At 38.5% G+C, this 23,538-nt stretch overlaps 1 protein-coding gene across 1 annotated transcript in view; it reads right to left on the reverse strand.

Moving 5' to 3' along the window:
- Window positions 1-23,538, reverse strand: part of EYA4 (EYA transcriptional coactivator and phosphatase 4) — a 77,718-nt gene that overhangs the window by 8,403 nt on the left and 45,777 nt on the right. The window contains exons 9-10 of the mRNA XM_018567680.1: window positions 23,095-23,231; window positions 15,878-15,961 (exon numbers count right to left, since the gene is read on the reverse strand). Of these exons, the coding sequence (XP_018423182.1) occupies window positions 15,878-15,961; window positions 23,095-23,231 (221 nt within the window). The remainder of the gene's footprint in view (window positions 1-15,877; window positions 15,962-23,094; window positions 23,232-23,538) is intronic.

Genomic DNA, 23,538 nt, shown 5'->3' on the forward strand with positions numbered 1-23,538 from the left:
AAAAAGTAAATTAGAAACAATTGTATTTTAAATGTCAGAATTTTATTCTGCTGCCCACAAAAATGAAAAATGTAAGCCTTAGTTATATATAAAACCTTAGGTAACACATGCCACCAAACGATAAGTATCAAAACGGGTAAATAAACTGTTAATAAGAGAAAATGAATGCATCATATAAACTTAACAGATGATAACAGACTTCATGCATGTATACTGTGTCATCAACAAAATGTAATTGTACTAAATTACCCACTGAGAAAGGATTTGTTCTCAATCCTATATAACAGCCCTGAGTCATGATCAACTACAATAAGTATGGCAACAAAAAATAGAGGACTATGCTACAGTCAAGTGCTAACATGAACTGGCTAGAACATTATAAAGAGCTGTTAGTTGCAGGTGCGGCTAAAGGAGACATCTAGGCCGAAGGCCTTTCAATGGCAGATGCTACTGCAGCCTGAACCTGGCAGAACCTCTGTTTAATATTGTAATTGTCAAACAAAAAAAATTAACTAAAACAGCTTATATTTGACCAAACTGATGATTTGGGCACAAAAGGTTTAAGCACCTGAAATTGCCATTTTGTTAAAAAACACTGGGCAAATGATGAAGCTTATCTGTAAAAAAATAAGTCAAGGCAACTGGACTTGCTGTATTTTTCTTGAAGACGTTTCACTGGCCATCCAACCAGATTTTTTGTCCTTAAGAAAAATACAGCAAGCCCAGTTGCCTTGACTTATTGTTTACAGATATACCATGACCTGGATGAATGAGAACCTTCACAGACAAATTATGAAGTTCCTCTATTTTAGCAGGCAGGTGATCTGCCTGGTTGTATGTTTTTTTCGGTTTGCGGAGAAGTTTACGGAACACCACAGATTCTGAGAACTGTTGGCAGTCACATATTCTATTACTAATATGACAAGTAATTACTGTGTTACATTACCACCTTTATCAGATACACGTGGAACAAAAAAACTTTAAATAGTACTGCTAGAAATAATAATACTATTTAAGAAGAGGGAATAATGGAAATGACTGGAAATTTAGCAGAGTAGACCCCAACATTCATAAATATTGCTTGGAGTTATTAGTGAATTGGGGGGGAAAAGTGGTCCAAATTAATACCTACTAGATAACTATTTCCTTTGCAAATCGTGCAATGCCCCTGTGTATCACTACCCTAATAAGAAAGTACTATATTGAAATAAGAACTCTATGGAAAAAAATCTATTAAAGTCATATTAAACCTTTCATTTTTTTTACTTATTTATAAAGAGAAAGCCCACACTTACATGATTTTTTCTGTTCTTTGCCTTTAAATTGCTGTTCCTGTGTTACGTACCTTCTGGGAGACCGGATGTGAGAGGAGGCTTCCCTTGCACCTTGTGTCCTGGGAGACTCTGAGGATGGGAACAGAGCCCAGCAGGACAACAAGTGGCAGGAGTGCCAGTGGTGTTGAGCATCGTGCAAGCCATAGTCCAATGAGACGAGCCGAGGTCAGGTTCCAACCGGGCAATTCCAGTACAAAAGGGGTCAGGCAGAAGAATGGTCAAATAACAGTTCCGTGGTCAAGGCAGGCAGAATTCAAGGTTTGTCGAGGAAGTCCGGGTCTCAAGGATCAAGCAAGATATCATAAAAACTGGAACAAGGATTAGCTGACGATAAACCAGCAACATGGTGGTACTGCTGCTGGGTTTATATAGGGCCAGTGATGTCATTTCCTGTGCGCCGCTATGGCGGATTTTCGTGCTGGTAGGCTACTGCTTCTGCGCATGCGCGGGATGGCGCGTTCCAGAGCAGTGCGGGAACGTGCAGGTTGCACATGCGCAGATGGCGGGGTTCCATTACATCCTGAATGTTCTCCAGATGTTCCCTAAATCACTCCCCTCCCCCTTTTGTTGAGGGTGCCTCCTTCAGCTAGCCAGGTGCTGAGGAGATATCTGAGCGTGGATGCACCTGCGCTGTAGCTGTGTGCATCAATAGTCACACACAGCCTTCAAAAAGCCTGAGGGTAGCCCCACCTCAAGGGTTCAAAAATACTTTTCCCTGGAGTTAACATTTTTTAACATTGAGGTTGTAATAGAGACATAAAAGTTTATGTACAAGAAAAAGCTCAATGTTTTAGACTTTTCGAAGTAAACATAACTATTCATTTATTACAGGGCTAAAGCTAAACATCTGTTATAATTACAGGATACTCGTGTAATGCTAATTATTTAAAACGATAATGCAAAGGACAATTATACACTAGTTGTGCCTGCTTTTATCAAAAACTTAAAAAAAATGAAAGCTATCTTAATTGGTCGCTATGTAATACTATATCCTGCATGTAGCTCTGTCTCTTAAAAAAGTATGTGCTATTGTGAAATCAAAGGAGCACACTTTGATGAAATTTTCCTTACACTATACTAAGCAATGCATTATTTTTCCATTGCCTTAACATTGCACATTATTCAGCAACAACAGCTTAGCAGTAGTACTGTTAGTATTGCTGGCAATATGACTAATGTTCTTGTATTATGTTCCTCCAACCTTATTACAATGATGGCTTGACACAATTTAAGCAATGTGCCTGATTTTCCTTTGAAGTAACAAAGTCACCACCTTTCGTTAAGGGCACAAAAAATTAGTCAGAATAAAGAGTATCATGTGGCAACAGCTAGAAAATGTGGTTTGCCTAGGAGTATGGTTTTAAAAAGAGGTATGAGTTGTCAAAAAAGAGCATGGATTATCCACCGCATGTAGTAGCAGAAATGTCTATGTATTGTCACAGCTGTGTATAGAATGCCACAATCAGCTAGGTATTTTCACAATTGCTTGTTCATGGTCACAGCTGCCCGTGTATTGCCAACATTTCCCAAGTGTATTGGCAGAGTTACACGATAAGAACAGTTCTATTTGACTTTAGATACCATACTGCAACAATGTAGCCTTTGACTATTTCAACAAAGCATGAAAACAAATATATACCTGCCACCATGGGAGTTAGGCAATATAAATGTTACAAAATGAACTAGGTAAAGGTTAAGGATTTGCAGGACTAACCTACACATGTATTCCAGATATCAGAAGAGAGTCGGCCTGCAGAAAATTAGTGCCCCATTGTAAGGTTCAGTGATGACTGTAATCTATACTCTATTTGTTGAAGTTTAGCAATCTAAAAGGAATGAGGAATGTGACTGCCACATCACTTCTCTTAGCAAAAAAATCTATCTATCTATCTATCTATCTATCTATCTATCTAACATTGTATCATAAGGTACATCGGGCCTAAAAGCACAGTAGCTCCCAAGAATTTGGTTATTTGAGGACAGACCATCAGACCTCTTACCTTCCATTATGATCTATGTTTATATAACTGCCTATATTTATATATAGATAGGTTAGTTATGTACATACAGACACAGAAATAGATGTGAAATAACAGCAAGCCTGAATGACACATTTCTTCTCCATCTGGAAAAACAATTATCAGTGAAGAGTTGTGATAGGTCACATACCAGAGTTGATAGCTATCACTACATTAGATAGCTAAATGTAGAAACATATACATATATTGGTGTCATCACAGTCAATCCCCCCTTTCTTTACATTTGTATTAATGCCTTATAGATGGCAAGCACTAATTTTCACAGTATAAAATCTATGTTTAAAATATTCAATGTTCATGTAAATGTTACATACAGTAATTCATAAGGTAATTTTTAATCTTGGATCACAGCCATACATAATATATACGTGAGTATACCCTCAACAGCTGCTTCCATCACACAGTAATATATCTGGTAATGCAGAGCAAGTAACAAATGTACACCATATAAAAAGCTCCAAGGTAAAGTAGATCTAAAGTAAAATATTGAAATGTAAAGCAGTAAAGAAGGAGGGGTGTTATTTCACTTTTTCTTCTATTTATTTCTCCTTTAACTTATGCCCTTGAATGCTGATCTAGAAACTATCAACAAACAAAACCACAGTTGTGTCATCCACCCACCAGTGATATTTACATGGAGTTGTCTAAGTCTAATAACCTTAAACACCGAAACACAATTAATTGTATAGTAAGTAGAGCAAGAGCTTCTATCACAATGCTTATTATCAGCCAAACTGTATCCAGGTCTGCAGAATGTATTGCCCTGGCCAGAAGATTTTCAAACCAGGGGGAATGCCCACTATCCATGCTCCAGTAGAAGAAATTGGCCAATGAGTAAATACATGTGTATTGCTGAAAAACACAGATTATGCATTATGGGTTCTTAATCTTCCTGGGTCAGTGCAATCTCATGTCCTGATTCTATGCAGGGCCCAACAAATTCATCTGCAGGGATAAGTGTTGTGATAACATGTCATTACCTTTTTATGTTAGTAACAGCAGTAGCTATAGAGTGATGGAGGTGGGCATATTAATCTTAAGCCATGATTTGGCACTAACCTGCTACCAGAGCCCCTTATTGGTGGAAAACTACCCAAAAGAAATAGAGGGGGCCAAGAAGAGCTTATCCCATATCATGAGAGGAGGAGGAAAAACGTTGAGGCAGAGAATGTCCCACCAAATCAGACATTTTAGCGGGTATGACGGGCATAAGGCTAAAATGCTCACAGAGTGATAGGCATATAGTCAGCAATGAACCAAGAGATAACTGCTGGATACACATGGTTTTGTGGAGGCGGAAGGGGGTGGGGCCTGCTCCAGTTTTGATAAATTCCCCACATTGCATTTTTTTCCTCTCAGCAGAAGTGGAGTTACACTTCAATGATAGTTTTCTCTATTTCTTTTGTCACATTTATTTGTTTTTTATTTCCTTTTTCCTTCAGGATAATGCTATGCTGAAAAATTATAGTATAAGGAAAGTACTTGGTATACACTATTATATGTAGTGTAAAATAGTTTAAAGGTGAACTCTGTGGAAATGAAGGTGACTGGTCTCCTGAAACCTCTTCTGTTCTGTGCTCTGTCCGGTGGTCACAGCTACCAAAAGTCCTGCATTGTAAGTAAGGATATTATGTGTACACCCACAACCCAGAGCGGCAGTGGGAAAAGGATATCATCAGCTGCTGGGGGGGGGGCAAGGGTAACATAAGTGGTTTTTACCGGGATCCTAGGCAAGAATAAGCATTTAATAACTGCAAGGGTAGTTTTTTCATTCCCCTTTGTTCAACTTTAATGTGATCTCTGTTAGAACAAAACTACATTGTACACTACATTTTACACTTTGTTGATTAACATAAAAAGATTTGAAAGAAAATAATAAATACAGAAACTACTTGTCATAGCCATGAATATACCACCATCCATTTGCAGGGGAATTAATTAAAAAAATGGACACTAGTGGTTGTAGTTATAAACAATTGTATTTGGTCACCCTAGCAATATGCCACAGCATGTGTTTTTATACCTGGCCAAAAGCCATCCCTCCAAATTTTGTGGGAATTGTCAACTATGGAGTGTACATTCTATACTGTATGCAAAGCAAGTCAATTGGATTAGGTCAATGCCACTGTAAATAGGTTTTAATTTAATTTGAGTTGTTAGAGATGAGAAAATCAAGGAAAATGTCCTCCTCCATTTTCCTTGTGAAGCTGCTTCATGGCCAGGAACTTAAAGTAGTTGTAAACCTTAAAGGAGAACTATGCGGTCAGTGTTTTTCCCCATAGCTCTCCTTAGGGTAACGGGAGGACACAAACTAGCGTCCTCCCGTTACCACATGCACTCCAGAGATGGGTGTATGGCAATTCTAAAGTTGGTAAAGCTGCTAATTGTGAAAACAGTGGCCAATGCCTGTGTACTGTGTGCTATAACAGTCACTTGTCTCCATCGCAGGCCCTTATGACAGGTTGGCAACACAAGAGCACAACTGGGAGACAGGGAGAGAGTGTTGCCACCGTAGGTTCCTGAACAAGGATCTTCATGGAAGGAAAGTAGTCCTTTGGACTGCTTTTCAAATCACAGAGTGAATCTGGTTCTCTGGCAAACCCTATAGCTTGAATTGATCAGGCTACATTTTCAGTTTGTGCAAATCAATTCATTCATCTTTGGCCTATATAAAATAACAGTATGATAACATGATATTGAAATATTAAACATAATTTTGCTGATTATGAATCAACAGTACTGCACAGTAAATAAGATAACTTTATAGTTCCCAAAGAGCCCTAATTGTCATACAGATTGTGCATTGGTTTGACTTTGCTATATAGCCACTTTCATAAATATCACTAATATCATAAGGGTATTTAATTTCCAGTTATATTGTCACTTTATCGTTAATAATCTACACTTGGGGTTTATTCACTAAGTTGCCGAAGGATCTAGCCGTAGCTTCGGCTGATCCTTCGGCTAGCTTCGGCCCCAGGACCCCTTCGGTGCAGTATAACCGAAGGGCGGCTGTACTGGCTATTCACTATAGCCCGTACAGCTTCCGAAGTCAGCTCAGCGGCTCAATCAAGCTGAAGGCATATGCTTCACCTCGACTGAGCCGAGGTGAAAGCCGAAGCTGGCCGAACGGCCGGCCGACAGCCTGCTTCTGACACCTGAGCGGAGCCAGCCGCCATCTCACGGCTGGCTCCGGCCACTTTCAGAGAGATCAGCATCCCTGGTTACCATGTAATTAGGGATGCTGTCATTACACACTGAGAACCCGGCCGGGCCACTATGATATCACAGCGGCCTTTCCGTGTTCTTTGTGTGTAATGGCAGATGTCGTTCCTGGTTACCTAGTAACCAGGAACGCCATCTGTCATTCCTCCCCCGGACGCTCTGGGAGTCTAATAGGCTCCCGGCTGCCCGGGAGAGAAACACTTTCTCCCAGTAAACCTTTCCCTGCTCTGGTTTTTTTTTCTTCTGACATCAGAGCCGTTGGCTGCCGTCAGAAAAAAAAAAGATATCACCATAGGAATGCATAGCTAGATTCCTATTGGCTATTTCAATTAGCAATTGCCAATAGCAAACTAGCTATGGCACCCGCCCACAGCTGCTTTCAATCAGCAGAGGGGGGACCTGCAGTTCTCCATCAGGTCCCTCTCTGGTGATTGACAGCAGCAGAGGGCGGGTGCAATAGCTAGTTTGCTATTGGCAATTGCTAATTGAAATAGCCAATAGGAATCTAGCTATGCATTCCTATGGTGTGTTCTTTTTTAACAATTTTTCTATTCTGCTCGGTTCCACAGAGGGACTGAGCAGAACAGCAGCTGATCGGCATTTGGCTATTTACTCACTGCTGTTCGGCATCTATGAGAATAGACCGAACAGCAGCGAGTAGCCTGCCGGAGGTTCGGCTTAGCTGATCCAGATTTTGGATCGGCTGAGTCGAACTCCTTCTGCACTTCGGGTCGGCCAAACATGCTTAGCATGTTCAGCCGACCCGAAGCCACCCGTTGTGCGGCTGATTTCAGCCGATATACGGCTGGAATCAGCCATACCAGCCTGGAGTGAATAGCCTAACAGAGTTCGGCTCACTTTGCTTGGGGTCAATTAGTCACTTGGCTGCCTACGGCAGCTTAGTGAATAGACCCCTATGTAATTATTGCCTTAAGAAGAGAAGAGTTTGAGTCAGTTTAAGGGAATATGTTTACCTTTTATTTGTTTGGTATGATGTAGAAAATTAAACATAAATAATATCTCAATCACAGGATGACCCAACAAGAAAAAAGCAGGCTATGGTGCGAATAACATCCCTAGTTCAGGATAGTTTTAGCTTTCCACATGCACTCTGGTATGACATATAATCTTGGAATTTTCCTAGCTTATTTTATTTTCCATTTTAACTTTTATTTTATTTCCTAAAAGACTTAAAAAGGATTAAGATCTTATTTTTTCCCTTAAATGCAAGCTCTTGCATCATTAAGTTATTCATAGTTAAAATCTTGCCAAACAACAGGCACCACACAGCACCTGCTATTATCTTTATTAGTTTGAGAAGTCTCTTTTGCCGACCTTTGTGATCCTGTGTTACTGCTGATTTCTTGGAATTTAATTCAAAATATTTGTTTTTGGAGGGTTCCTTCGATTTTCTAATAGTTAATGGGGTCAAGTGGTTTTGACTGTAACGACAAAATAAATCGAGGCCGCAGAAGGAAAAAATGTTCTCGAACTAATCAAATTCTAACAGTGCACGTGGTTTTACCTTTAATAAATTCTATTCATTTGTAAAATTGATTGGAAAAGCAGAACTCCGGGTAAAAATCTACTTAACCCTTGCAGTGAGGCTACCTCCGCACTGCAAAGGTTAAGTGCTCGCTAGGTTAAAACATAACAAAGTTATACTCAGCGGTCTAAGGTCCAGTGAGTCATCACGTTCAATACACAGTTTATAGGATGGGAGGAGGCCAAGGGACATATCATCACTACAGTGTAGGAGGAGACAGGCAGGAAGGAGCACTGTCACAGCCGGCCATTTCCAAGTTTCGGGTGAGTATAACTTTGCAATTTGCAGTGTGGTGGTTAAGAAAATCTTTACCCGGAGTTCTTCTTAAAACCAAACTAAATTTTGAACGACATTCTACAAGTTTCAATGGCATGATCGTCTGCTTTGAGGAGATTTTTTTGCATGAACAATTGTATGAAAATCTACCAGTGTATGGCCAACTCAAGCCTCTCACTGTCTATTTAGAGTGCCTCACTGGCCACTAGAGGCACCTTCACTGGGGAGGGGGTTAGTGAGAGGGTGAAGCTTAGCCTTACCCCTTATTCACACTAGAAACGGCCAGCACGTATAGCTCCGTGCTGTGTACACAGCCGTATCGGGCATCTCCCGGGAAGTGCAGGTGCTATGTGTGATTAGTACGCAGCCCCTGTCCTACTCTATGGGACTACGCGGCCATACGCCATCCTACGCCCACCCGCCCAGCACGTCCGTGCGGGTGAGTGTACTCGTACGCTGACAGGATGGATCCTGTCTGCGTCCGAGCCAGGAAACACGCACTCGTACGGACCTGCAATTGAGGTGAGCGTAGGGCGGCGTACGGTCGTATACTCCCATAGAGAAGGACTGGGGCTGCGTACTAATCACAAGCAGCACCTGTCCTTCCCGGGAACTGCCCAATGCGGCCATCCACGCAGCACAGAGCTGTACGTGCTGGCCGTTTCTAGTGTGAATGAGGGCTAAAAGTCAGAGAGCTAAACCTCTTAGTAACAAAGCAAAACCAGTTTCAGAAGGGAACATGATGTATGGTTTTCTGGTTGGAAAAGGTAGCAGCAAATAATAAGCAACAGTGGGTTCAATTCACAAAATATTATCGCATGAGGTAATAAGGTCATGTGATATTTTTCAGTGAAATCTCACATGTGATAAGAAAAGGGTCAATTCATAAAAAATAAATTAACGAGTGTGTAATAAATAACACAAAAACTAACAAAATTAGAAAATATTGCATGCAAACCTTAAAGTCAATTTACAAAAAAAAAAAAAAAAAAGAAAAAAAAAAAAAAAAAAAAGTAAGGTAATTAGCACATAGCTGGGTCAGTTGGTATTTGCAGCCTGTCAGCCTCTGACAGTGTGGACGTGGCCATAACCACCAATTTGAAGCAATGGAATTATTCGAGAACACATTGGTAAGTTCATCCGAAGGAAGATACAGAGAAGAATGCCATTCTCAAGGCAGGAATAGAACCAAATAAAAAGCATTGTTTATGCCTTGGCTAGTTTTTAATGTTATAGGTGCAATTGACTGCACCCTTGTGCCTTTGTTTTCAATAGAAATGATCAAAAAAAGAAAAAAGTTGAAATGATAAGGCCTAAATGATGAGATAAGTACCACATGTTTTAAAGAAATATCTTAATCGGCAAATAACTCATTAGATTACATAATCATTAGATAATTGTGAACTTAAGAGTTAAATAACTCTTAAGTTAGAGTTATTTTACCTCAAAACATCACGTGATATTTAACTCTTTGTGAATTGAGCCCAGTATCTGAAAAAAAAAAGGTTTGTTATAAATGTTTGCATCTGATACGTTGGTTACTATATGCATAAGCCAGAGAAATTTAATTTTCAAGCTCTTTAAACTTTTGTCAACTCCATTAATTGAAACAAAGCACACAGTAAAGAAGGTAAGGGTTAAATTATACAAAGGGGAAGTAAGCAACAACAGCAGGTGCCAGAGTGCTGCAAGCCTCCTGGAGGAGTGTCCCTAGAGCACTGATGGCCATCATTCCAGGAACATACCACATTAACCATGCCAAGAGCAGTGCTTCCAGGCATTCCATCATAGCATAGATGTCACCGGATAAAGTATCATTTGTAACGTTTGTCAAATGCTGCCAGGATTTTTCTAGCAGGGTTATCAGCACACTAACATTGAAATATAAATAAAACAGATTGCGACTTATGGGTACAGACGTAACAGTAAAATCACATGTTCAATAGGCTTTGCTGGGTTAAAACACTATTTTCACTTCACCTTAAAAAGTAAAGAGCCCAGTGTTTTGCTGCACACAGTTTATAGACAGATGATTCTGTAAACATTAAAAGAGAACTGTGGCCAAACCATTTTTGCCTATAGTTCTCTTTTGGGTCAGAGGACCACATTTATTAATGTCCTCCTATGACCCAAACTCAGCATATAGCGGGCAACTACCCGCTATATACTGATCAGCAAAGCAACGCTGCACCCGGGAAAGATCCCGACAATACTGTTAAGGCCGTGACACACTGCATGCGAAGTCGTGCAGAGCGAAGCAAAGCTATGCGGCACGGAGCTTTGCGTGCAGTGTGTGAGCTGAGTGCAGTCAGATGATTGAGAGCACCTTCAGCCAACCGGCTCGCCCGTAACAACCTGCCAGCTGTCGCATCGCGACGCGCTGGTTTATACGCGCGAGCCGATTGGCTGAAGTTGAAATTGTTCATCTCGGCACGCTCAGCTCCGCGAGCTCTCGCAAGCTGAGGTGCCGAGCAGAAAATTACATGACACACTGCTCGCAAAGGCAGCGCGCCCCCGCTTCGCGCTGCTTCGAGTGCAGTGTGTCACGGCCTTTAAGATCCACCCTGCGGCCTGATTGACAGCTGCCTCTGCCTCTCTAGAGCCAGAGACATCTGTGCCTGCCCCTCCCCTGTTTGTCCCTCCAATGAACGCTGGAGGAACAGAGAGAGAGAAGGGGGAAAAACCCTGCAGGAAGCAGTGACTGACAGTCACCACTGTCTGCAGGGAGAAGACCGTGAGCTGAGCGATCAGCAGTTTGGAAATTGCTAAGCTTTCGATCAATAGAGCTCTCATGTGATACCTGCAGTCTAAGTATTGAGAAGAGAACATTTTACTCTCCCAATATGTCTCATTTAAACATCATGGGCCACATAGTATAATTGTCTTACTGGCCCTGAGAATTTGTTAGCTATCCAATGATTGTAATATAATATTCTATTTTCTCACAGATCATTAAATGTTTTAAAAAGGGGGAACGTGAACTGGTGGCTCTAGGTGACAATTCACTAACTTGCATGAGTTATTTTATCTGCAATTGTTATTTTACTTCACAATCATTTTCTTATCAATTCACAAACTTTAAAGTGATAATAAAGTCAAGGGGGTTTTAACCTATTTTATCTATCAGCTGCTCCCCTCAGCACTGGCCCTGATATCCTGTTTTAGGGTGGCACCTTTCCCTTGCAGGGTCCTAGTAAGCTGTGGGAGTCTCCACAAACACACAGGCACAGCAAGACAAGCCATTCCTCTACTTCCTGCTCTTCCTATCTCTCTTTCCCTTTCTCCAAACTAGTAAATGGACAGTTGCTGGAGACTGTGCTATCCCCTGTGATCTTTTTTTTTTTTTAAGCATGTAATTTTTATTAGTATTTCAAAGGATGCAATACAAGATGAATAAAGAGTTACAAGAGGAGCGATGTGATAACAATAAAGGTATACGTGCCCCATACAATCATATGAACAAAAGCATGTTTGTCACGCAGTGAGGAGGCATTATACAAGGCAATCCTCTCCATCATTAGTATGGATCCATAGTAACAGTTCGAACAACTAAACTAAAAAATAGTACTCAATGTTTAATATTGAACATCCTCAACAGAAAAGGAAAAGAAGAGATACGCTTGGTGCGCCACGGAGTAGGAGCAGAGAAAATAAAATAAACTACGCTGCCAATAGCCTTTCAAGTTACTATAACAACGATATCATTATTCGGAATCTACCTTGAACATGTGGGACAGGTTGGCCATCAAGGGGTCTAATGTCAAGGGTGGTGTGAAGGAAGTAGTGGGTGTGTCATTGGGGGGTTACCATAAGGACGGTCTTCCTACAGTGGATTTAGGATAGTCCCCTGTGATCTTGTACTACACAGAAAATGTAGGGGTTATATTCAAAATACAGTGTTTCCTCTTATCCTGGCTAACCAGGGCTTACCAGGACCCACATCTATAGATATACTGACAAGTCTTTGTGGCTGCTATAAGCTATATTCAGTTCATTACAGAACATGGTGTCAGATAGTATAAAAGCTTTGTTACTTTCATCTAAAACAACCTTCAAAAATACTGAATAAAGCAATATAGTACAATTGGAAACAATGCAAATTGACATAATTATCAAAGAAGAGTGCATTTTATTTGAGTTCTTTCATTTTCGTTATATGTTCAACTCTTTAGTTGATTCTGAAATATAATTTTGTTATAGCAAATGGCAATACAATTTTGATAATAGCATTCTTTACAGTAAATAATATTTTTCTTTTTTTTCCTTATATTAACCATATGTTTCCTCAAAAATAATAACAGAGTAGGTGTTTTCATTGAAATAACTGCCCTAGTATAATGTCCACAGCTGCAAAGCAAAAGGGTAACAATTACTGCAACAATGTCCAAGCCACAAGAGAATGCAGGGTATTAAGGGTGTTTCCAAACAGCACTGAACTTTTTTTTCTTTTAATGTGGTTTTATACAAAATGTACTAAACATGGTGAAAACGATTTTTTTTTTAACATGCATACATTTTGAATTCTCTTGTGAGACTAGAGATTAAACATTAGGTCCCGTTTACAGCCCGATGAAAAAGGGGCATTGTTTACAGGCTCCCAAACTCAACCCATTTAAACACAGATTTTGTAGAAGATGACTCAGGCCTTATCCTACTTTTCAGTCTTAAGTTTCAGTCAGACAAAGGGGAGCTACAAGGCAGGCAGCCAATGCTGTGATGTCTCTTTTGCTACCCATAGAGCCACGAGAATCCCTTGTCTTGCATTAAATGTTAGTTTGTAAAATTAGGAACATATCTATATCGATAGATAGATAGATAGATAGATAGATAGATAGATAGATAGATAGATCAATATTAAACACCAGTTTAAATACAGTACCAACTTAAAATAAATTTAAAAAGAAAATTAAGTGACTGATTAGGATTTACATTTAAATTTAAAGACTGTCGGTCCAAATGCAATAGCTATTTCTATTCTGAACTGCAAGAGGCTCTAGCAATAAAGACACACACAAAATGCCCTTGGGAGCATGATTATTGATCATTTCGAGTCAGTGAGACTCCCATAGAGCTAAACACACTGCTGTGCTCACAGAATCTGTCAGCTGAGCATATTAGGGTCTGGAATATGATCGTTTTTATTGTGGAGGCATGTGTATGTGTGTGGTTTAAGATAGGGTTGGACAAATCCCAGGAGCCAGGTAGCCAATGATCCCTAAAAAACACAGCTGGTAGATACATTGTGAGGTTCTGGATTTCATAATAATTTGTCCACCTCTGGCTTAAGAGCATTAGTGGCAAAGCCAAGCACCTAAAAAAGTCTTCAGAATCAATCCTTTCTACCAAACATAGGTTTTATGAATTGGTGGAAAACAATTAGATGTAAAAACACTTTGTGCCCTTGTACCTACATAGAGAGCAATTGGATGTAAGTTGTGTGTGCAGTTGTTCCTACAAGAGCACAAAAATAAAAGTTTCAGCTGTAGACCAGAAACACCATGGATAACTTAGTGATGGAGCTCAGAGCTGTCCTAGATTAAAAAACAAATCAAGTTTGCGATGCCTGTAGAGGTTTTTCACAGTCATATGATGTCAACAGCTGTTTTTTTCTAATAGGCACAGGGATAACTTTCAGGGACTAAAACAATTTCCCAGAGAACACTAATTCTAGGTAGATAAAACAGTTAGCCAAACCACGCATGTTCCCCACAGGGCAGCAATAACATTTAAGAAAGGCTTGCAAATGAGCATGGAAAAATTAGGTGTGATTGCCAAAGCTGATGAACATATTGAATTTATAAATTCAATGGTCACAGTTGAAAAAAAATGCCTAGGGCAGAAGCAGATTTACTTAGACCCCAGTCACCTAATAAGACTGTAAAGTGGTAGTGCTTTCATACAACTACATTGGAAGACCTAACAAGCTGGCTGGTGGAAAATGCACACCACTTTTTGCATACCATTTAGCTTGCCTTTCTTTTGGCACACGAATGTCCCAATGGAAAGTAGAAGAAACGCTTGTAGGACTCAGAGGTAGCTCCAAGTAAAAAGCCATTTTTGAAAAAGGAAATACATTTAATAGAGAAAAAAAAAAGAAAACTATAAAAAAGAGAAGTTCACTTCTTTTGTACACATTTTGTAATCTTAAAGGGTATGCGCAGTCAACGGCAACTAAGGCAAAACACTGTATTTTTTTTAGTAGAGTTGGGAAGGCTACAACCCATGTCAGCTTAATATTTTTGTATTGTGTTGCTGTTGCAGATTTTTCCTCTTTTCCTGTCTATTAAAACTGTTGTCAGCAGGACATGTTGACAGGAAGTTCTAATTCTTCCTTATTGTATCCAAAATTGGACAATGAGTTTCTGGCTTAACATACGCTTTAGAGTATAGAATCAGATCAAGATAACATTGCAGCCGATAACACCACATGTCTACCAGTCAGCATATAATGATATTTCAAAAGAAGAGACGATTCAGGTTGGTCCCCCAAAACAAAATGTCAATGTTCTGTTGCTGCAAGGAGGGAAAACATTCACTTCAACTCATGATTCTTAACTGGTATCACCGAGGTGTGTCATATTGGTTGGCCAAAGACTAAGCATTTCTCAATTAATTGTATTATATTTTACCTAAGGCATAGTTATTACAGATGATATGATTTGAAAGATCGGATATTCCTAAACCTGTGAGAAAGCAGAGAAAGGGAAGAAAGGGATAGGGGAGGGTTCTAAAAAGTAGTGATCACATGATCAAGAGCCGATCTCCCCAACTCCCGATCATTAGTCCAAGACCAGGAGCTTGTGGTGACAGCTCAGTTTCCATTTGGGCCACGTGATCAAACGTGCCCCAAGCACAAACTCATACCACCTTCATGGAAAGCCCCACTTCCGTGGCACCGCATATATGCCAGTGTTAAGGGGTTAAGGAAATAACTGTAGCCATCTGCACTCTTGTCATATGTACAATGCACTCTTTGATGCAGTATGCATATCTTGGATGTCAGCAAAAAAAAGCACATAACATTACATTTATCAAAACAGTGAAAAGTTGTAAAGTTGCATTAACCAAATAGTAATTAATCAGATATATTCTCTTTTTCTCGTTGCACAGTAAAAGGAAATCGGAGGGTTCCTACGTGGGTCAACCTCACTATTGGTTCTGGTGACATTTGTTCTGGCACAAAAAGTGATTCAAAATGTTTGCGTTGTCAGAGGAACAGGAAGTAACAGGCCATCTTAATTTGGGAAAATCTGTTTTTGAGACAACTATCAGAAATATCCTATGGCTTTGGAAAAATCTCCTCCTTATTCCTACTAGGTCTCTGAGAAAGGAAAAAGCTGAGCCCCAGTAGTAAAAGCAAATGTTTTTACTACTACAAAGCAGCCCGATGTGTTTGATCAACAAGTAGGCATAGTTTTTTTTATTTCGTATCGTATTAAAATAAAATATAATCTCACCTTGCCATACTTCTGTGCAAATGTTCCAGTGAGTAACGAGTGAAAAATGATGATCGTTTCATCCAGGTCCCATACGAATACTCTCTGAAAATAAAAAGACAGATTTAAGTAAATGAGTGACAAAGAAATACTGTTTAGGCCAACCAACCCATCACAGTGTAATGCAACAGTACAGCGTTTGCCATCTCTGTTTGTAATATATCATTAAACACAATTTTTGCGAGTGAATGCAGCAAGGTCTCTATGCTTTTTGCTTTGATGTTTTGTACCAAATTGGTTACATGGCTGGATTTTGGCAGAGGGGTTTCAGAACCATAAATTTTAGTGTTAAAAGGTTTTATTGCACTTTTCCTTCCCACCTTTTGATCTAGTGAGCAGATTTAGAGCATTAGTCAAGTTTTTAATGCTGTGTGTGGTCTTTGTTTCACTTCTTGAAACCACTAAATATATTTTTGCTGGAGCTATGGTTTATAATTAAAGTAACCCCTAAACCTAACTCTTAAATTGACTCTTACGACACTAAACTCAGGAGTTAAATCTTAAAAATGCATTTAAGTAATTTAACTATTAACAAAAATGTACGGTATCTTATTTGTGTATCACTCAGCTTTAGATCCTCAAATCATCTCGGAATTCATGCTGACACTGTCCTTCCTTCTGTAGGGTGGCTACTTTTGTTCCCCATGGTCCCTGTCTGTGTTGTAAAGTAGCCACCACTCCAAGCTCGCTCCCAAGATAGACTATAATTTCAATACAAATAAGAAAGCTAAACGTGAGATTGTAGTCTATCACGGGAGTGAGTTTGGAGTGGGGGCTACTTTATAACACACACAGGGACCATGGGGAACAAAAACTGCCAAACTCCAGAAGCAAGGACAGTGTCAACATGAAATCAGAGATCATTTAAGGATCAACAGCTGAGTGATACACAAATAAGATACACTTTTGTTAATAGTTATGGCACTTGAATGCATTTTCAAGATGTAACTCCTGAGTTTACTGTCACTTTAATGTTCAAAACATACAGTACCATAACACTGATAAATATTACATGTTCATGATGATAACTACTATCAAAGCTATACTAGTCAATTTACTAAACTGGTAGAGACTGTTCATTTAAACATCCACTCATTTGCAAACAAAAATACACCTTTTTTTATTTTCTTTGCAAATGATTGAATGCCCAAAGTGAACATAGCCTCAACTTATTTAATGTGCTAAGGGTGCACTTTGCTAAGCAAACATGTTGTTCCTTTTATAAGTGTAAGCCTACAGAAGATGGGCATTCCTTGATAATTTATTGTTTAGGTTAACTGGCTGTCTAAGAATGCTTCTTCTCCAGTACATTGACCCTGTTGGGTTCAAATACTATTTTAGGGCACACAGTGTTAAAAATAGTGTTTGCTTTAGCACATAACTACCTCAAGTGTGCCTCTTTGGCCACTTTGGTCACTTGAAATGCCAGGATGTATAACATTTGTTGGCTGAGATTTACATTTCATCTGGTCAAGAGTTTTACTTTGAAGTGGTAAAACTCTTTTAAATATCTGGTTCATGTTTTGGTGTGAAACACAATAAGCTGAACTAGTTTTCTTTAGCCTGATACATGCAGGTGGCAGAAAGGGGAGTTTAGATGGCATAGCACAAATCATAAAAGGCAGAAAGGGTATATTGAGCTTAGCACTAGATATGACTGTAGTTCATCTCAACTTTTCCAAAATGTGCCAACCTTTGAAATTTATGAACCAGAAGTTCGATAAATCATATATAAGGATATAAGGCAGAAATGCCCCTAGGAGCAGTTCATTTCCTCCAAAAGCCCTTTGGGAATCCAAACTGCCAAAAGGAAAACTGAAATTCTGAGTTTGCTTAGGACATCCAACTCTGAGTACTGTGGGAACTATCATTGCTTTTTGAGGAACATTCCCTATATTGCGGGCTTATTCAATGTGTACTTTTAATGCGTTCTGTGGTTTTATGCCCATGGCTTAACCCTTTTCAGGAGAATATTTGAATGCCAGGTAGAGTACATATCAGAAGGTATATGCCGCCAGAGTCTTTATGTACTGTGCCCTAGTCATACATACAAATCTTCACTGTAGATGACATAATGCAACAAAAAATGTTAAAGAGGAACTTCACCCTTGTCTTAAAAACTACAACAAAGGCACCTTATGCAATGCATGGTAATTCCAATCCACAAACAGATACTTATAGATAATTGCAGGCTTTTTATTCTTTGATTTCCTTATTTGTCTTTCCATCCCAATTCTTCTCACAGTGGCCATTTTGATAAGGGCAGACAAATCCATCTCCCTTTACTTCCTAGAGCTCTGTGTCTGCCTCCTGGGAAAAAATGTGAGATATTGGAGTGGAGATGAGAGTTTCTGAGGAAGGCACTGGTAATGTATTCTCCCGAGGATGCATCTGTGAGGCCAGCGCTACATCACCAGTGCCTCACTCAACTGAGAAGTGGAAAAACAGTGAGTGTAAGTAAAAGCAAAAAGTGTCTGTTTTAATGTATGATAATTTCATATCTGCATGCAGAGCTGAATGCTGGTGGGAGTTTTAGTGAAGGTAAAGGTCCACAAAAAAGGACAGAAGGGCGCCCAACCTAGTGCAGAATATTTTTTATTTTAAAAGACACAAAGATAAAATTGCAATGGTACTCACAATGGAGGGTCATAAAACAGCTTGTGTGGATGTTTTGGAAGAAACAGCAGTTGAGACTGCAATCTGCCTGTGTGCCACTGTGGTGTGGCGGCGTTGACGCGTTTCCGGGGTCAAGCCCCCTTCCTCAGAACGTGGGTAAAGGTCCGCTTTAATCACTAATTTGGCTAATATGTTTATCAATATATTAAAAACTATTAGAGTAAAATAAAATCTCTTTAAGTAGTTACATTTGCCACCACCTGTAACATCTTTCTCTTTCCTTGAACACAGTTGTTGATTTTTTAAATGTCCATCTTGTCAAACTGCTGTTTAAATCAGGGACTATAAGCTTCTGAACCTACAAAACATTTTTTAGGAACCCTATGTGCTGCCTGTCTAACCCACATGCCTGTCCAACCCTCTCCAAACCCAACAATGTGACAGACACTGCAAATTTTGACTTTGTGTCATCAGGCTTTACAATCGCCAGCTTTATTTTATATTTTAGTTTGGAGAGGAAGAAGCTAATTATAAGTACAGAAATACAGTTAATTACACTGTTCCTCTCTCTGTAAACCATCATCTAAGTCAAAATCATAGAAAAACAAAGTCTGCTTAAAATTATAGCATGCAAGCAATTGCTTGTATTTGGTAAGAGTATGTGGAAAATGTTACCTATAGCTGCTCATCTGGTTTGCCCAGGATATGGAAGAATTTCAAAACTAAAGAATTTTAAAGCAAAACTGTTTCAGATTATTAAACATACTTTCTGGGATTCCTTGTGTGACAATTAATGGTTAATTTTCCCTTTGTGGTAGTAGGCTATCTAGTCCCCGAGGAAACAAAGCAGTCTGTAATCACAAGGCTTACTTTGGATTGATGAACACTCAGGGCTTAATAAATACTTTTGTAGATTTTGCCAGCTTTATCCATCCCTACAATTCGTTTTCTAAGGTCCTTTGAAGTTTGCTTGTTGATAGGGCATGGACATATAGACAGATTGTATTTATTATCATGGCTTAGATATACATTTCTTTTAAATATACAGTATACTGTATTGCACATTGCCTGAAATCCTCATTTGCAATTTTGAATTTCTTTCCGATTCCCAAAAGTAGATATGCGTGTTTTATGTATTCATGAAACAGGCAAAGCATGATTTTGGATAGCTTTCTCTAATGGATAATGTGTGGAACTGCTCCCTGCATGCTTTTTGTGTTTACTAAGTCATATTATGCCTTTTGGCAACCCTTCCCTTCCAAGTGCATTAACAGTAAGATCATACAGCTGTATGGGATACAGCACTGAGCTCCCGTTTACAGCACAGTTCTCTTTTGTTATACTGATCACTGCTTGGAATAGATGAATAATATGTTATAGTCGTCTGTGGCCAATAGACAAATCTAGACTAACATATGTATTATAATAATAATAATATTTGTATTATTTGTATTATTAATAATAACAATAGTAATAATAATAATATTAATAACAAATAATAGTAATGTTTATATTTTTTAAATAGCTCTATACAATTTGTTTTAGGTCACATCATTTATAGTCCATTTGTGCTATATGAGTTTACAGTATTTAGTGCTGCAATTAAAGATAACCTGTCATTAGAGAAATATATAGGCTACAACTTGTTAAAATGCCAGACTGTCATGTTAACCCTTTGGCAACGATCTCTTCTGAGTCACTGACTTGGATAAAGTGTACAACAAGTGAATTGAAAGTTCCTTTTTGCATACTTTTTCCAAGTTAGTGACTCAGAAGGTATTGGACACAGATGGATCATAACAACGATCAGCATACTTCTTTCCTTCAAGGTTTCCAATAAACATGAACTTAAGGGCAAACAGCTAAACAGATCGAATGCATACATGGGAGCTGTTTAACCTGGCAAAGGATTTGTGTCAGGTGCTTAGAATTAAACAATTCTCTCACACAGGACAGTCCTGTGTGGCAAGGCAGTAGATCTAATTTGTTTCGACTGTAGTTAAGACTTAACACTAACAGGTCTCCTCCCCACCCCCAGCCTTTTTGATAAACAATAAAAGTAGAAGCAGCAAACTGATGAGCTCACCTCCCTGTCACTCTGCTAGAGGCCAATACCAAGTCAAATTCAGGAATTTACACTGCATACATTTAATTATGTATTAAAGGGTATCTATGTCAAAAACTAAAACTAAATATGTATTTCTATAATGAATTTCCATATGTTCTATACCACTCTTAATAACCATATCAATCTAGAAGTTTGTAAACGTACTTATTGAAGATGTCCATACGATGTATTTCCTCAATGCACTGACACAATTTCACTCAGCCCGGTGAATATGCACTTCCTTGTGTCATCATTCTCACAAAGCATTCTATTCAAACTACAATTCAATTCTTTACCCCTCTCATACATTGAACACAGGAAACACAAACAATGCAACATTATTATTGCTTGCTAGAAGCAATGCATGATAGGATATGTAATCTCGAGAAATGGAGATTGCATCACAACAAGCAGCAGCGAAAGAGATGCAAAGCACACTGAGAATCCAGGAAGTTGTTGAAAGTGATAGGCAGAGAGAAGGCAGTACTCACTACATAGAAGGGATTTTTTTCAAGTAAGCTTTGATTGCATTATCAAAAACACCTATAGCATGTATTCCTATTACAATGCTGAGTTTAGCTTTAAAGAAGACAGCTCTGCAAATGTGACTCTAGAAGGCGTTTTATTAATTTTCAACGGTGCCTAAGTACCTTCATGGACTAACTGTCTTGTAGTATTAATGACCTTTTTAAAACCAGCATTTACAATTAACAATATCCTTCTCCACAATATAGATAAAACAATAAACAGCTATACCATTTTCAGCAGGGGTGTATGTTTTCACTGAAAAGTGGTCACCCAATTCTGATTCCATTTTGGTTTCTTCTATACCCCTGACTTTGGGGCCGATTTACTGAGTAAAACTAAGTAAACCTGTGTTTATTTTAAACATTCAATAGTACATGGACATTTAAAAAAATAGAAACTTCTCTTGAACATAACTGGGTACCTGAAATAAAGTAATCACAACAAAAAAAGTAATCCCTTATGAGACAGCTAGTCTGATGCCTCTATCAACAAATTGAGCTGCAATGCAAGCTGGTGTGCTCTTCTGTCTCTTTATCTAACCCATAGGGATATGGTAACACTCCATTATTTGGAAAAAAATGTTTTAAAGCAAAGTTTGTATATAAATAATGAAAAGAAAACTGACGCTCGACAATAGTTTAAAAACTGTATGAGAAAACTCGAAATTAAATAGTGTGTCCATTGTGTTCAAGCTAAAGCATTTTAGTTTTTCTACAATTATAAAGGGCTTATATTATGTAATCACCATAACATATGTGTTAACTAGCTCTGTTTGAAAGGGAATTGTGTATTTTCTCATTAATCTAAAAATATTTTATTATATTTATTGTATTTTACATGTCTGGAGTTTAATTTTTAAAAAAATTATTTTGCTTAACCTAATAAATGCAGCTTCAATGCACTTTATGCTAACCTCTGCATAACCTGAGCTGCAAATGACTTTCTCTTGGGTTTCAATGAATTATCAATGAAAAAAAAGCCAAGACAATATTTATGTTAAAAATTAGTATATTCAAATTTAAGGAGATAACTGAGTAAAACCAAGATGACAGAAATATAGAGGCTGCAATTGCTGGTCTCTGTTTCTGTTAGCTGCTTGGTAATCATGCTGGTTTATTGGCTTCTACTGAGTCATTGACCTGGAACAAATATGCAGATCATGAGTTCTGATTTTGCATTGTCTTCACAGGTTGCATGGTTGTTACAGGTTATTGACTAAAATACTGTAGCCAAAAACCAACATTTTAAAAAAAAGTAGTAAAAAATGGTAGCCTTCCTATCACTTTCATTTAAAGAGTCTCTTTTAAGTGATGTTCTACAGTACATTCAAACTTCCTATCACTACTTATAGGAGACGTCCCAAGTAATACATACATATTCATTGAAAACTCTAGCAATATTTTCTTAAACTATAACATTTATTTACTGGAGATTTAAAAGAACATAGGCTAAAAATAAGTATACGGAAAGTACAATTCCTTCATTCAGTTTATTATAAAAATGTGAATGCATACCATGAATAACTGAGCCATTTTCAAAGAATATTCCATGTTCAAGTGAAAACACTCAAGTCATTTTGGCATTTTTGGAACAGCTTTTAAACCTTAACACCAAACTACTCAATTGCACGTGTAAATCCATATTCAATAGACCCCGGGAAAATAGCCAGTTCTGAGTCTTCATAGCTGAAAATAACCTGGAATTTCCTAAATGTTGGCTACAACAGTCTATAAAAATAAACAGTTTACAAGTAAAAAATAAGCTAGCCATTATTCTTGAGCCAGAGAGCGAATACACCAAATACAGCCTGAAATAACTAATCAGGGACGGTTGCTTGACAAGCCTTTGTACACACCTCTATTCAAACAGAGCAGCTAGCTGCAGCTTCACCAGGGACATTCTAATGCGCTAATAAATGAGTTCTTACCTCCAAATCGCTGTCAGGAGGGGGTGAAGGATTATTTTTTCTGCCTCTTCCTCGTGACTTTGACCCAGCACTTCTACATGTTCTGTCATCAAGGTCTTTGATAGGTGTTGAGGGACTCTGTACTGTGTCAAAATCCCCTGAAAATACAAGCACATATTGGAAAAAAATCCTAATATACTGGGTGTTACCAGCTAAATCTCCACAACACTAGTAGTAAGTCATCATGTTTAACTTTAACACTATAAATCTTGGTTGGACTGTTAGTATTCTTGTTTATATTGAAGAGGTGTTACTAAATTGGTATGAGTTTTGTATGTTATTGTTACCAGTGGCTGATGTCTGTAGATTAATACAAGAGTATGTTTTATTGTTTTAGCAGTCATGTGTATAGTTATAAGCACCATGAGAATCCCTTTCACTTTTGCAATATTCTGTTTTATGATG

The sequence above is a fragment of the Nanorana parkeri genome, unplaced genomic scaffold (genome assembly GCF_000935625.1).
Source record: "Nanorana parkeri isolate BGI_ZX_2015 unplaced genomic scaffold, ASM93562v1 scaffold1082, whole genome shotgun sequence".
NCBI classification, from domain to species: domain Eukaryota; kingdom Metazoa; phylum Chordata; class Amphibia; order Anura; family Dicroglossidae; genus Nanorana; species Nanorana parkeri.